The sequence below is a fragment of the Protopterus annectens genome, chromosome 2.part0 (assembly GCF_019279795.1).
Source record: "Protopterus annectens isolate FY-2018-M chromosome 2.part0, PAN1.0, whole genome shotgun sequence".
NCBI classification, from domain to species: Eukaryota; Metazoa; Chordata; order Ceratodontiformes; family Protopteridae; genus Protopterus; species Protopterus annectens.
In genome coordinates this window covers 25267191-25284036 of record NC_056728.1, presented here as the reverse complement: position 1 = coordinate 25284036, position 16846 = coordinate 25267191, and the positions used below count along the sequence as shown (strand labels likewise).

At 36.0% G+C, this 16846-nt stretch overlaps 1 protein-coding gene across 1 annotated transcript in view; it reads left to right on the top strand.

Annotated features, from left to right (window-relative positions):
* Positions 1 to 16846, top strand: part of LOC122793692 (disco-interacting protein 2 homolog A-like) — a 2141448-nt gene that overhangs the window by 1985919 nt on the left and 138683 nt on the right. The window contains exon 30 of the mRNA XM_044061912.1: positions 11889 to 12059. Within this exon, the coding sequence (XP_043917847.1) occupies positions 11889 to 12059 (171 nt within the window). The remainder of the gene's footprint in view (positions 1 to 11888; positions 12060 to 16846) is intronic.

The following is a 16846-nucleotide window of genomic DNA, read 5'->3' as shown; positions in this document are numbered from 1 at the left end:
ATCAGTTAATTGGCATTGTATGTGTCATTTATAAGCTTTGCAAAATGGTAGTACCTTGTCTGAAGAAGGCAAAACACAGTTTGTTTCCGAAAGCGCTAACTCAATAAATTGTTTGTTTCAAGTAATCTGCTAAGCCTTTGGTGCTTTTGATTCTTAGTTGGTGTGTTTGCCTTTTTGTGTAGCAAAAATAAAGAATTGCAGAAATTATTGCATGCAGCTGAACAAGTTGGAAAGCATACTTTGCAATGTGGTTTTGATTCCTTAGAGGCCTCCTGCGGGTCCGCAGTTACTGGATCTGTGATTAGGAGGCATGCCTGGTTAAAGGAACAAAATTTGCCTGATCATCTTAAAGCTAAATTGCTGATGCACCTTTACAGCATTATTCTCTGGTATTAATGCAGAAGAGGTTTTAAAGAAAATGGAAGACAAAGCTAAGTCTATGCAAACTGTTAGACTTCTTTATGGACAATTTCACGCCATTAAAGCCAAACCCCTCTAGCTGTGGACATGCATGTTTCTGCCTTCTTATGACATCAGCACAGCATAAGAGGAATGTTTGATCTTTGTAAACACAGATTGTCAATAAATAGACTTAACTGAAAGTAAAAGAAAAAGTCATGGACATTCAGAATTGTCTTTTAGCTGAAACACCTGATATCCTTAAAGGGTGATTTGCATATATCCCATGAGGTGTCTGATGCAAGAGGTTTAAGGTATCACACAAAAGTCTGGCTTTGCTAGATTTTTCTTTTTGTGTTTTGTAACCAGTTGGTTATCTGTGTGACCTTTTTACTCTGTTAAAGAATTGTGATTATGGAAATCACATAACAGCAGTTTTTTTTATACATACACTCACACATATATGCATACATATGTATATATATATATATATATATATATATATATATATATATATATATATATATATTTACACACATATACACATGCACACACACATACATATATATCTATATTTATATATTATATATGTTTGTGTGTGACGTGTCATTTATTTTTTTAATATGCATAAAATAGCAGTGGGTTTTTTAACAAGAAACTTGTTTATTGCAATATGTTAACAGATTTGATACAAGAATATACAATTCTAGCAATTTCAAGCTTTAAAGAAAACAGAAGGAAAATAGTAATGCTGTGGAGAAATCCTGTTATGTCTAGAGTTATTGATTCTGTACAGTTAAGATAAAGGTATAATGTCTGTATTAATTCCGGAATATCAAAAAGAGTCTTAGTCTTAGCAAGTATGTACTGGAACTGGAGGTAAATTCTCTAGGCATTATCTGGAAATGTTAACATTGAATATGAAAGGAGATACAACACTATCGGGAGACTTTAACAGCAGAGTGGAGATACAATACTGTCGGGAGACTTAAATAGCAGAGTGTGGAGATGCAACACTGTCGAGACTTTAACAGCAGAGTGGAGATACAACACTGTCGGGAGACTTTAACAGCAGAGTGGAGATACAACACTGTAGAGAGACTTTAACAGCAGAGTGGAGATACAACACTGTCGAGAGACTTCACTGTTGGGAGACTTTAACAGTAGAGTGGAGATGCAACACTGTCGAGAGACTTTAACAGCAGAGTGGAGATACAACACTGTCGGGAGACTTTAACAGCAGAGTGGAGATACAACACTGTAGAGAGACTTTAACAGCAGAGTGGAGATACAACACTGTCGAGAGACTTCACTGTTGGGAGACTTTAACAGTAGAGTGGAGATGCAACACTGTCGAGAGACTTCCACAGTAGAGTGGAGATACAACACTGTCGGGAGACTTTAACAGCAGAGTGGAGATACAACACTGTCGAGAGGAGATACAACACTGTCGAGAGACTTTAACAGCAGTGTGGAGATACACTGTCGAGAGACTTTACCAGCAGAGTGGAGATACAACACTGTCGAGAGACTTTAACAGCAGAGTGGAGATACAACACTGTCGGGAGACTTTACCAGCAGAGTGTAAGAAAATGAAGTAGCGCAGTTAACAAATCTAGAATTTCATCATCAGCTAAGGCCTAGTAAACTGTACTGACAAACTTATAGATGTTAACTTTTCTGAGTCAGATTCTGTTTCACACTCCTTGCTCGTACAGATTTGATGCACAGTCAGTAATTGAAAGGGTGTACATTTTGAACTATTTGGTTTCTAAAATAGAACAGGTAAGGAGATAACTTGTCTTTTAGCATGTCACTATGCACTATAGTGATAAATCCAAGAAAATTATTTTCTTTTAGCAAATTACATAATGAAAGATTTAAAAAAATGTTTTCTAACAGAAGTACAGCAGTCCTTAGACTCCAGTAATAATGGTGATTGTTTGATGGGATCCTGTGGGACTTGATGAAAGCTTATGTATATGGCAAAGTTTCTAGTTGGTATTACAACAGGATAAAGCAATGTGATGCTTGTTGGAACTGCAAGGAAAGATAAACAAAGTTAAAAATCAGAATTGAAATAAAAAATGGAGGGCATAGTTTCAGAAGACCCCAACAGCATTAGGTTCCCTTTATTTTAGAAAAAAGGTCATTTTTTTTAACCCCTAAAGGCTTAAGTTAGTTCTTAGTCAAAGTGATAGCAAGAACAAATCACATATCTCTATTCCTGGTAGTAATAGGAAATATACAGACATGAAAAAAACTCTCTTGAATAACACTGAGGAAATCCATGCACTGAATAGTAATGTAGAAAATAAAAAAAGTGATTGATGCCTTTTTAAATAGGAATATACAGCATTATTTTCGAGCATATAAGAAAAATTGAAAAACAAATGTTTTTGTAACAAAAATGAAGGAGCAAATTAAAAGGTTGACAGAAAATGAAGTACCAGGCAATGATGGCATCATTCCTGAATTTTATACAATAGTCCATCAAATGTTTCATTAACAAAAAATAAAACTACATTTAAATGTACCATCATCATGGAAATATACAATAACTATAACTTAATTAAAACAGGAAATAGATCCATCTGTATGCTCTTCTTATAGACCCATATCATTATTGAATGTTGATTACAAAATAAGATCAGTCCTTGCAAATAGATTAAAAATACACTACCTACAAATTGGATGTATATTAAATAGCCAAACATATAACATAAAAAAAATTGTTTTGATTATGCTAATAACAATAAACAGGAACTATCTATAGTTAGCCTGGATTTAGGTAAAGCATTTGATTCATTAGACTGGTCTTTTCTAATGAAAGTATTAGAAATGTACAGATGTTTACATTTTGTATCTTAAGTCATTTTTATCCAAACATTCTCATGTCTTACTAGGATCTTTCATTTCTCAGTCAACAAAGATAAGCAAGGGCATAAAACAGTGTTGTCCCTTGTCTCTCATTAACTTTGCTATTGAGCCTCTAGCCAATTACATAAAACTCAACGACATAGGATTTAAAGTAAGGGATCGTCATACTTCCAAAATTCAATTGTTTGCTCAGAAACCCTCCATTATGGCTGAATTAAAACAATTCTGCAAAGAAGAGTGGGCCAAAATTCCTCAACAGCGATGTGAAAGACTCATTGCCAGTTATCGCAAATACTTGATTGCAGTTGTTGCTGCTAAGGGTGGCACAACCAGATATTAGGTTTAGGAGGCAATTATTTTTTCACATAGGGCCATGTAGGTTTGGTTAGTTTTTTTTCCTTAATAAATAAAATCATCACTTAAAAACTGCATTTTGTGTTTACTTGGGTTAACTTTGTCTAATATTTACATTTGTTTGAAGATCTGAAACATTTAAGTGTGACAAACGTGCAAAAAGAATCAGGAGGGGGCAAATACTTTTTCATTGCAGTATATATGTATATGCGCGCACACACAAATTTTATATATTTATATATATATATGTGTGTGTGTGTGTGTGTGTGCGCATATACATATACAGTGCAATGAAAAAATATTTGCCCCCTTCCTGATTTATTTTATATGTATATATATATATATATATATATATATATATATATATACACACACACACACACACACACACACACACACACACACACACACACACACAAACTTTTAAAAACAATCAGTATTTCTCAAGCAAAGCACTAAGTTTAAGCCAAGATTTGTAAGAATGCATAACATTTGATGCTCTCTTCTTTATAGTTAATAATTCTCTCCTACAGTTTTTAGTAGCTTAGTACATGAGGGAGCAGTTTTATTATTCCAATTCTTCATAACTATTTTTATAGCTGTAGCTAGAATAGAGAAAGAGGAGGCATCTTGGATATTATTTCAGGAATTGGAGCATTAAACAGAATGGGTGATTTAGTTATAGTAGTTTAGTGTTTAGTTCTGACAGCAATGCTTGAGTAATAATTTTTTAACATTCAAACACCATATACATCAGTTTGCATCTATGTCAGTCACATTTTCAGCATTTACATTATACTTGTTTTGTGTTAAATCAATTTTTTTATATGGTGTGATATAAGCTGTATGTAAAATGTCAATGAAAAACTTTGCAATGTAACGAAGATGTAGATTTTTCTGCAGATTTTATTAGTATTTTTTTTGTCTGAAAACCTTGATTATTAATTTTTGTAGAATAATTCCAAAGTATGTCATCAGAAAATGAAGAATACGATCTAAGAATTGTATACATCTTGGATTAATAGGACATAATTTACTAAATCATTATTAACATTCATTAAAAATCCTAAAATTTTAGGGAAAGATTCTGAATGTAATTCACATTTGTACTTGTACTTATATATGCCCTGCAAATCTGCAGTATTAACCAGTTTAATTTTAAACTGTCTAGTGAGTTTTTCTGCAGAAAAAAGTTTACCATTTAGTAATTGATGCCAATAAATTATATATTTTTTCATATCTAATAGTTTATTAAAAGTATAAGTTTCTAAATATTCATTAGTGTAAGCAATAGGAAAAAAATACATTTTTAATGTGACTAGAATAAGTAAACTTCCTGAAAGAGGGAGGATATTGCCTCCTATTTTAGCTTTGAATTGAGAACTAGCTAAGGTCAAATAATCTTTCAACAGTCTGCTAATATCATTATTTATCATATGAGTTTCCTGTAAAAATACAATATCAGGTTTATGTAGTTTTAAATATTTTTAATAAGCTGACCATCTTTAATGGACTGTTTAAGCCATTAATAATAATCAGGCATTTGTAATACGTCATCTATAATATAAGGACACATTTAAAATAAATAGATGAGAAGCATGTCTAAATTGTAAAAATAGATATATTCAGTTATGGACAAAACTTTTAGCACTTGTTAAATCCTTTAAAATATTAACATTTAAACAACTAATTATGGAATAAAAGTATTTTTAGTTTGATGAAGCAATCTGAGTACTTTTCCAACAATCCCATTAGTCAATCTGTAAATCTATCAAGTGCATCTACTACTTAATAGAAAAATTATAATATCGTAAAATATCTTTCTGAAAAGAGATTTATACAGAGTAACTTTGAATAATTTGTTTTATATATATATTAAAATGATTTTAACAGCTTAATATTGCTATATAGTATATCTGATCATGAGAAAAATATATAAACCGTCTAAAACCGTCAGTCTTTCACTGTCTATATTCTTAATAGGCAATATAAAAATTAATGAAAGAAAAGCTTTACAGCACATTTCTGGAATCCATCACACACTTAAAGAAATGTATTAGAAAAGAAATGTATTAGAAACATCGGTTTATAACAGCTCTACGTATTTCTTAAACTTCGCTTCATATGTGTTCAGTAAAGATTTTTAATCTTATGTATGAAGCTATTGTGTGGGTTTAGTTGAAATCATTTATGTTTTGATATGAATACCACAAAAGCTTCACTTCTTATTTCCAAGTGTTCTAAAATTAACCTTGTTTATCGCAAAGAGAAAACAAAAAAAATTAACGCATTGTATCTCTCCTTGTAACCTTCAAAATATGTGGTAAACAAACCATAGTTTACATTTTGCGCACGCACACACACATTTATTTATATATATATATATATATATATATCTGTATCAGAATCATAAATATTCTAAAGTATAAATCAGTATATTACAATGATTTTTTTTGTTTTGATACTATTATAACAATGTAGGGCAATAAAGTATTATCCTTTTAAATTCAGATAAACTGGAGTGGTCCATTGACTTTGTTGGTATACTGCTGTTACTAAGATAATCAGATTGTTTACCAGATAGCTGCAACTTAATTTTAAACAGATTGTCTCATTTCTAAATTATGTTTCTATATAAATGGTTATACATTACTATATTTTATTATACTTTACTAACCATTCCTATAAATATTAAAGTTAGCTGTTGTTCTGACTAATTAAACTGACTAAATGTTCATAGGCTGGTACTAGGCTATCGGCCCTAGGGCCTATACAGGCCTAGCCATAACAATTCCCTGGCTATTTCTTCACACAGTATTTACTTCCCTGGACCCCTGTCTAGCAGGGCGACTTATGTGATCCCCGGGTTGAATTTCCTATCTCCCATCCAGTCATCAAAATTCCTTTTGAAGAGGGCCAAAGAGGCGCTCTGCTTGACATGTTTGGACAAGTCTATTCCAGAGTCTGGGGAGTCTCTGGGTCAGGAACCTATCCCTCCAGCATGTTTTCTTCATTGTGATGACAAGGTTTAGATCCCTAGATCTTGTCTGTCTGAGAGATTGGGATTTCTTTAAGTGTAGCATGTCCAACAGCTCTGGGTTTGACATGGCCTTGTATGTTAAGCAGAGATCGCCTCTGAGTAGACTATGTGCGACAGAGTATAGCTGGAGTTTTTTTTACATTAAATCCACACCAAACCTCTCACGCAAAGCTTTGCTTTGTTCCAAAAAGCTTTAATGAGCTATAAAAGTCACATAGGGATATAAAAAATACCCCAAGCTCCAAACCACTCATATACTATAAATAGTATCAGGTGTTCTGTTGTTGGCTCTCTATATTTTCTCTATTTTGTGTGCTCCACTGAAGAAGGTTATACCGAAACTGGTTTGGAGCTTGGGGTATTTTTTATATCCCTATGTGACTTTTATAGCTCATTAAAGCTTTTTTTACATGGTCAGCATAGGGCATCTGCTTTAGGCCTGTGATTCTTTTAGTGAGGTATTTCTGCGGCCTTTCCAGTTGTTGCAGATGTCTTGAGAGAAATGGGGCGTTGTATTCTATCATGGGTCTAATGAGGGATGAGTACAGTGGGACAATGACCTCCTTTTTTCTGGATGAAAATCCCTTAGTGAAGAGGTGTGCCACATAGAACAATTTCCTGACTGTTGTGGCAATATGGTTATCGAAGGCGAGACCCACTGTCCACCTCTGTCCCTAAGTCTCTTATCACACTTTCGGTGTTTAGTGTACTGCCACCTATGTGGTAATTCATGGGTTCATGTTTTTTCCCAAAGAGGATAACTATACATTTCTTGACATTGAGCTTGAGCCCATGGCTCTGCACCAAATAACTGTTTCTGTAAGGTCCTTTTGTAGAATACCCACATCATTTTGGGATTCAGTAATCGCTCCCAGTTTGCAGTCATCTGCGAACTTTGTTAGCCAGAGTCTCTTAGTGTTGGCCTGTACTTCAGAAAAGTAGATGCCAAACAAGAGCGGTCCAAAGACTGAACCCTGAGGTACTCCACTTGTCTGGAGCTGGATTTGGAGTCTGCTACTTTTACAGTGTGGGTTCTGTCAGTAAGCCAGTTGGCAACCCATCGAGTGGCATAGGGATTGATGCTCAGCTTAGTTAAGTTTATCTATGATTCCAGAGTGGGGGATGGTGTCAAAGGCCTTGGTGAGGTCCAGGTAGGCTCTCTGGACCACCTTACCCTTGTCCATGGCTTTGGAGACTGATTCGAAGAAGTCATTCGGGTTCAGGAGACATGATTGGCCCTTCAGGAACCCAAACTGGGTGGGGTCCAGTGTTTGAAGGTTGCCAATGTCTTTGTTTATAAGTTCGATGGCCTTGCATTTCAGGCTCGTCAGACTGATGGGGCGGTAGTTTCTGGGATCCAAGGTGGATCCCCCCTTGTCGAGTGGGATAATTGTAGCTGTGAATAATGTAGTCAGTACAAGCAGCTCATATAATTTAGCAAATAGTGGTATTGCATCTTTGATATCCTTCAGGTTAAAAACAAGCATCACATATATTCAGTACATTGCTTTAATTACACTATAGATTCAGTACTTTACTTATACAGCTAATGTTAATTTTATAACAATTAAAATATGTCAGAAGGAACAAAAACTCGCATAATAAACTTTAATTGTATACTCCTGCGTATTAAATAGCAAGATGTTTCTCACTAGGACTGTTTGAATGTTCTGTACTTAGTATTTCCGGTTCAGAGATTAAGATGAAAGGTCATTTTAACCCTTTACTTGATAAAGGTACATTGGAAAACATTTGTTCTTTCAGCTGTGCAAATAAGTACTCATGAGCACTAATTCCGATAAAAAGGAGTCATTTAAGCATAATACGTGGGAAAATAACATTGAATAATACCACTTGTATGGAAAAGCTTGTGAGCACAACAAATGAGCCTTTACAAGGATCTCCAGCTATTCAACCTGTTACTTTAGATATTAAAAAAAGGATTCACAGCCTTAAATTAAGTTAAAAAAAAAAATTCACAGCCTTAAATTAAGTAAAAAAAAAAACACTAAAGCAACTCGTAAAAGTAAGAGAGATCTGCGGACATAACTGCACATGCGGAACTGCTGGCAGTGATGATTTGTGAGTAAAACTAAAGAACAAATGCTTTCCAAACAGGCAAATGTGCAGAAATCATCTTAAACCCGTCAAACATTCACAACAGCACCACAACATCCAGTCACCTAAATATACAGCCATCTATTTCAGACTGAAATCAAAAATGACAGTTAAACTTATTTATCCTTGCACTTATTTAGAATTATTATAGCCTGCAGTGTAAATCTTATGATAGTGAGACATCTAAAACCTATATATGGTTCCCCCTTTTAAAGTCATTTAAAACCACTCTCACTAAACTTTTTATATTACTGTAAATATAATGAATACATTTTATATTAATATTTATATAGTGGAGAATAGCATTATAACTGTAAGCTACTAATTATAACTATAATAATCAATGTTCGATCACTACCTCTGCCCACCCCAAATAAATCAAATGAAAAAAAGAAAATTGCTTTACCTTGTGAATGTAATACTTAGGTGCTGATTCATAGTATTACATAGATGTGTTAAGAAAATTAATAACTTATTACAAATATAAATAATCCATTTGTTCAGTTGTTTCTCAGTTTTTTGCTATTTTTGTCTTTAAATGGCCGTCCATTTCTAGCAACATTTCTCTTCAAAGAAGGCAAGCTCCAGTCCATTTCTTATACTTTATCTAGAAGTTTATTTTTCTGTATATATATTAAAGAGCTTCTTCTAAAGAAAAAAATTGTGTGACCTTCAGGTAAAAATGGTTGTATTTTAGCAGGAAAAGTAAGTTGTGCTTTAATGTTATTTTTCTTTAAGCTTTTTATGAGAGGTGCACAGGCTTTTCTTTTTGCCATAACTGATGAAGAAAAGTCATTGCCAAATCTTATGTTTACTTTTGATTGGAAAGTTTGCTCACACAGTTGTCAGAACTAAGTCTTTATCTTGGCTAGAAATAAATCTTACAATTACTAACCTTGGCAATGGACGGGTTTTTTCCTTAAGGAAATATTAAAAAGTGATCTGTGCCCCCCCTCTCTATTCTGAAAGAAAAGGTTTTGGGTAAGTTTAGAGTCATTGGCAACCAAGTATTTAAAAACTGAACATGTTGTCGTCCTCCTTCTTTTTCTGGAATGCCATATAGTCTTGCGATGTTTCTTCTGGATCTGCTTTCCGAGTCTTTTAATTTCTCCAGGTATAAAGTGTTCTGTTTAAGAACAAATTTATACCTGAAATCTGTAGAGACTGCTGCTAGTACAGCCATTCGTTTTTTACATTCTTCTTTTGTTATCAATTTATCATCTAGTTTATCAGTTTTCAATGAAAGTTCATGTATGTTGCTGAGAATAGGTTCTTTTTTATTGTAGAATCTTGAGAATTAGATTTAGAGTGGCTCATTTTGTATGAGGCAAAATCCTTAGTATTTCTTTGACAGGAAAAAATGGTGTAAAATTCTCAAAAAAATTTTTTATAGTAACTTATTTAAAATAATTATATAACAGTCTTATTTTAAGAAAAACTGTTTGATTTTTGATAAAGAATTCCTGTCAAAATATGTAAAAGAAGCAGAACAAAAGATTTGTACTGTTAACTGCTTGCCATCATGGCCACCCCCTCCCCGCCACATTGTTTTCTGTTTGGCAGAAATGGGATAAAGGTGAGATTACAAGTTGCAAAGAATCATTTAGAGGGCCAACCAGAAACAGTTGTCCTAGGTCTTGCAGTGGAGCTGAGGTCCTACCATATGCATGTACCATTTTCAGACATGCACAGAATAAACGGGAGACATTTTAAAAGAAACAGTAGTGAATACAAGGCGGAGTCTAAGGCTGAATTCAGAGTAATCTGTTAAGCATTCCGCCTGCTCAGACTGAAATTCAGTTTTAGATTACCAGTGTCTTTAGAGATGAAGGCAAGTATAAATTTGAAGCTGTATCATAAAATAAAGTCTAGTTCCATAAAACCTATGCTGACTGTCCCAGAGCAGGGACATAGATTTCTAACTGTTTAAAACAATAGAGAAGTTTTTTTTTTTTAAGTCTGAAGAACATACACATGACGTGCAAATATCCACATTTAAAGGAATCTTTAATCTGTTGCATTACAGTGACTTTACACATTTATGTTAAATTCAGCATTACAACAGTAAAGCATCTAAACTGTGTATATAGTGGCATTTCAAATTCTGCACTGAGTAGTGTTATTTTTATGAACCAGTACATGCTAGTCTAAAATTATGAGTAGATACTTGGGTAATAGTGCTGCCTTATTTATTGTGACATATTTACTACTATGTATTTTTCCCTTTTGCCTTGGCAGCCATCAAGCCATGCTAGTAGACTCCTGCCTATTCATTCCCCAGTGGTGAAAACTTCTCAGGTCTGCTGGAAAAGTGCTTATCCAGGACAACCTTGTGGTGTTGGGTGTACTTGCAGGTATTTTGGCAACAAGAGTGTTTTACTTGGGGAGTAATCCCTTGAGTAATGCTGTGGGCACTTGTCAGTCCAGGGATCACCTGTGCTGTATTATCAGTTCACACATGGCTAAAGGAGCTGCTGTCACCAGCTTGTGTTCTGCCTGTGTCATTCCTGCATCTGCTGCCTCTCCTGTAACCGTGATCATGTCAGGAGCGATAGCCTGAGATGGCTGTGTCCTCTCTCCCCAAATTAATACACCCATCTTCCCAGCCAGTTCCATTGATCTCCCACATTTCTTCAGTTTGGGTTGATGGGGCCATATTCTGGGATTTATCCCTCTATGCTGCTGAGGTTTCTTAAAGACTTTGTCGTATGTTTAGTAAAAGCACTTTGTTAAAGAGGAGGTGCAGTCATTATGTTGCTATGAAACGCTGTCCATTAAATAACTAGATTTTTCTCATTGTCCTCTCGTCAGTTTCACACATCAGACATGGTTAACTGTATACCACAGCAGTGTTACCTTACAGAACATGTAATGCAAAAGCCTGCATGCTATACCATTAATGTTAAAAACTTGAAATGTCTGTAATGTATACACATCCTAAAAATGAGTAGCAAACGTTTTTTTGCTTGATTACAGATTACTGGAAAATGGATTAAAAGAAAAGAAAAAAGTAAAAAAATGTTTATATCTAGAATGTGTATGATAAGAAAATCCATTATTCAGTTTTCATTCCTAAACCTTTTTTGTTTGCTTTCAGGCTAAGGGAATTAACCTGTCTTGTGTGCGAACATGCATGGTGGTGGCAGAAGAGAGACCGAGGATTTCCCTTACATACTCCTTCTCTAAAATTTTCAAAGACTTAGGTCTGTCTCCTCGTGCAGTTAACACCACATTTGGGTGCAGAGTGAATGTAGCAATCTGTTTACAGGTGAGCATCACATTTTATGCCCATTGGTGTTGATGTTTTCAAGTGGCAGAGTAATGTTTGGCGGAGGGGGGAAAATGTAAGACAGAGGATATGAGGATGCAAGTTGAAGACTCGTGTTATGTAAGAAAGCATGCTGCTGGGATGAGTTCATTGAGATCAGGTAACATTACATATGAAGAAAATCATCAAGATGAGATTATGGGAGGGAGCTCTCCTCTCTGACAAGTTGTTTGAACAGAGGAATCAACAAGGGATAATTCTCTACCGTTTATTTGCTTTATATTAAGAGCTAAGTCATTCACAATTTCAAGCAGATAATAGCTGGTATGGTAATCGAGAAAAGTTAGCTTTATTCCCAAATTATATTTTGTACTTGATAAATCCAGAGAAGTAGTTTATTGGTATCACTTTCAGTTTCATTTCTTTTCAGCATATAAAATAATTGAAGGTAAAGCAAAGGCTGTAGAATTAAGCTTATATGTATCCATGCGTGAATTTGTTCAGCAGTACACATACCTGTGGAAAGTCATTAGATGAAGTACTTGAGTATATGCATTAAAAAGGATTTTGCTATGGCAGCTAAAGGTATATGTAAAAATTTTAAACAAAAAAAAAAAAAAAATGCAAAAATTGAGGAAACCGGATATTTTTGGTTATGGATAGCAAGATGCAAACTCTGAAAATGTTTTTAGGCCCTTTACTCTTACATGCAGGTCAGACATATTTTTACCAACTAGAAGAGAATTTGTGGTTGAGAATTACTAAAGACTTGGATGTTATTAGGGAGAGGAATAAGGCAACAGTTAAGTGAGATAAGTTGACTCTCCACATAGAACAAGGTGTTTTATGGTTCCCTGATTTGAAAACTTAAGATTTGGATGCAAGTTCTTAAGGAGATCAACAAACAATACAGAATGCTATATTCAAAATGTAGCAGAAAGTATTCTAAGAAGTAAAAAGTAATAAAAATCACAGTGCATGCTCTCAAATGGCAGTCAGCCACCAAAATTGAAAGCAGCGAGTATATTCCAAGAATAATGTAGTAACATTAAACACTTTTGTCCTGTTGCAATCAATCTGTGTTAAATACTTTTTTCCAAGATGATGCCAAGACCACCCTGATTTTAGTTCTAGGTTTTCCGTTTGTGTGTGTATGTGTGTGTGTAGATATATATATATATATATATATACACACACACACATATATATATATATATATATATATATATATATATGTATATATATATATATATATATATATATATATATGTATATATATATATATATATATGTATATGTGTATATATATATATTTTTTTTTTATTATTATTTTGACTGAAGTGAATAAGTACTGAATGCACTCTGTACGTCTGTATTTACATTAAGAAAGGTCTGTCTCGTTTATTTTATGGGTGCCTGTTTGTTCAAGGAATGGCTCGGATCACATGTTTAAGCTGGCATTAGCCTGAGTCAGTGAAAATTCTAAAAGTTAACATTTGTCTGGCTTTTCCATATAGAATAACATTTTTATCTGCTGTCTTTTAAATGCCAAGGTCAGCTTCAGCTTTGGAAAACTTTAAAACAAATTTGTATACCATTTTGGAATGCATTACACGTATCAAAATGACATGCAAGTACTCGCAGTTTAAACTGTTTTCAGCTAATGCTAATTAATGAGAAAGTCATATTTCTTCAGCTGTTCATTTGCATAAGCTGAAGAACAAAGCACCTTTCAGGATTAAAGTGTAAATAAGTGCTGAGTGACATTTTTCCATGCAGTTATCTCTTCTGTGCCAAGCAGGGTACACTGACCAGACTTCTCTGTGCCAGAAAGGTTCCCATTCTTGGAGAAGTACTTCTTGGTAATCTCATTGATGTTCATCGTGTTTCACTTTTGCAGTCATTACACTTGGGTTATCCTGCTGGCAGGCTACCTGCAGTCAGCCTGAATTCCAAAGTATTGGTCTGGCATCTGTTGCTGTCGCCTCTTCCCTGACGTCAGTGCGCCAGGGGTATAAAATATGTAGCCGATGCCATTTTCTTCAGTCTTTCTTGCTGAGCGGTGTCCGAAGCAAAAGCAGTTTGCAAGTGCCGGTCGGCCGACTCCTGAGATTTTCGAAATTGAATTTCAGATCCGAAGTCTTACTGTATTCCTTGCCTAGGCCCTGACCACGACGTTGCTAGTTGTCGGTTTTGCGCTAGATTCAACCAACGCACTATTAAGCGTCGGTTCGATTTTGCTTTTCATTACTTTGGCCGAAGGTTTAACTATATAATGCCGTCGGAACAGCCAATGACCGCAGTTCATAAAAAGCGCAAGGACAAAGAAAAAGACAAGCATCCGAGGTCCAAAACAGACGACAAAGCCTCTTCTAAGCCAGTTGCTGGTTCTCAGTGAGGCGCTTTCGCAGCCCCTGACACCCGCTACCTCAGAGCCACAGACCGCCTTTGACTCCCACGTGGAGACAACTAGGCCTCTGGAAACTCAAGGTATTGGGCCTACAGAAACTATTCCCTCAGATGGGTCTGGAGCCGCTGAGCAGGCATCGGCTTCTGAGGGTGTTTTCAGACTTACACAGCTTACTATCAAGACCACTTCAGAAGCCAAGGCAAAGTCTAAAACACCTTTAAAGACAAAGAAACAAGTACAGCATTCACCTGGACAGTCATCCATGCCAAAGAAAAATGCTTAAAATGACCGAGGACCTAATTACTCTGATCAGGGGTTCCCATCACCCTCCTGATAAAAGGCCTAGGCAAGATACTGACTATGATTCCTCTGACCAGTTTTCTGTTTCCTCTGATTCCTCTTCAGAACAGGGATATTCTCTTCCTCCCTATTAGGACTCTCCTTTTAGCCTCTCCAGAGGATTACTCCTTTGGGAAACCCTGCACACCATGAGGGAGCATTTCAATTGGGAGAGCCAGGATTATTCAGAATCCAAGAAAAGGCTCAGAGACTTTCTTTTACTGCCTCTGCATAGGCCCCTTGCTATTCCCCCTGTACTAGATATTGTTGTTGTATTTTCTGAATCCAGTTTGTCTCCTGATTCTTTACCCCCTGCACCAGTTAAGCCAGTTAGGTCCTACAGGGTCCCAGATTCTCATAAATTTCTTTATAAACCCCTGCTGCTGACCCAGAAACAGTTTCTCAGGGTCCCAAAGGGGTCAAGGCTTCCACTGCAAAAAACCCTGTTCCCTCTTATAGGGATTCTAGAGCAGTGGACAGATGGGGGAAAAAAGTTTACACCTCTGCCTTTTTTAGCTGTAAGGACTTTAAACTGCCAGTTTCACATGCTTAAATATCAACAATACCTAATGTCTTTGCTAAAACAGAAAATGCTTGCAAGCTCAGAATGTCCTGAAAATAAGGAAATGCAGGATTTATTGCATGCAGCTGAACAAGTGGGAAAGCATACTTTGCAATGTGGTTTTGATTCATTAGAGGCTTCTTGCAGAGCCGCAGTTGCAGGTTCTGTCATTCGAAGGCATGCTTGGTTAAAAGAATAAAGTTTACCTGATCATGTTAAAGCAAAATTGTTGGATGCTCCATTACAGCATGATACTTTGTTTGGTGTTAAGGTAGAAGAGGTGTTAAAATGGAGGATAAAGCAAAATCAATGCAGACAGTAAAGGATTTCTTACAGGTTCAGCCATCCAGATTTAGCAGGAACTGGCCTTCTAAAAATTGGTCCTTTCCATTGTCATACAGGCCACAAAGAGGCAGATACAGACACCCAAGAGGCAGATCTCCGCCCCAAGGCTCATACAGACCTTAGCCCCGAAAGGCAGAGAAGACAAATCACAACCTTATAGGAAACAGTCCCTATGACTTTCCTCTACCAATGCCAAGCACTTACCTTTTGGCAGAACCCTTAGGGGGAATACTAGCACTTTTCTTACAAAATTGGCACATGATCACCTAGGACAAATGGGTACTGAATATTGTTTCCCAGGGTTACAGTTCCACTGTCACACCCTACCAAGGCCAAAGGTATGCCAGACCTGCCACACAGTCAGTGGGCAGAGGCACAAAAACAAATTTCTGCTCTCATGGACATGAGGGCTATTCAAAAAGTACCGCAGCAAGAGCAGGGACAAGGATTTTACTCAAGACTTTCCTTGGTACCCAGAAAGGGCAAAGCTTGGAGACCAGTACTGGACCTGTCTACTCTAAATACTTTCCTGGACGTTCCACAATTCAGAATGGTGACTCCGCTGGGCAAGAAGGCTTGGCTAGTTACTTTGGACCTCAAAGAGGCATACCTGCATGCCCCAATCAGACAATCTTGCAGAAGATACATCAGATTCATAGCTGGCTCAATGCATTACCAATTCTCTGCACTTCCCTTTGGCTTATCTACTGCGCCCAGGGTCTTCACAAAATGCCTGGCACCAGTAATTGCATTTTGCAGACAAAAAGGAATTCAAATATATCCCTACTTGGACGACTGCCTTATTCAAGCAGACAGCAAGGACATTCTACTACAGCATCTGGCATTTGTAAAAAGATTACTAATTTGCCTAGGGTACACAGTAAATGAAAATAAGTCAAAACTAGTGCCCTCTCAAGATATAATATTCCTGGGTGCAAGCTTAAATACATCTGCCCAGATGGCTTATCTCACGCCAGACAAACAAAGGCAACTGACGCATTACTTTCAAATGATGGAAAAAAAGATCCAGCTACCTGCAAGAAAAATTCTGCAGGCTTTGGGCTTCAAGGCATCCTGCATCCTGCTAATTCCATATGCCAGACTGCATATGAGGAAACTTCAGTGGTATCT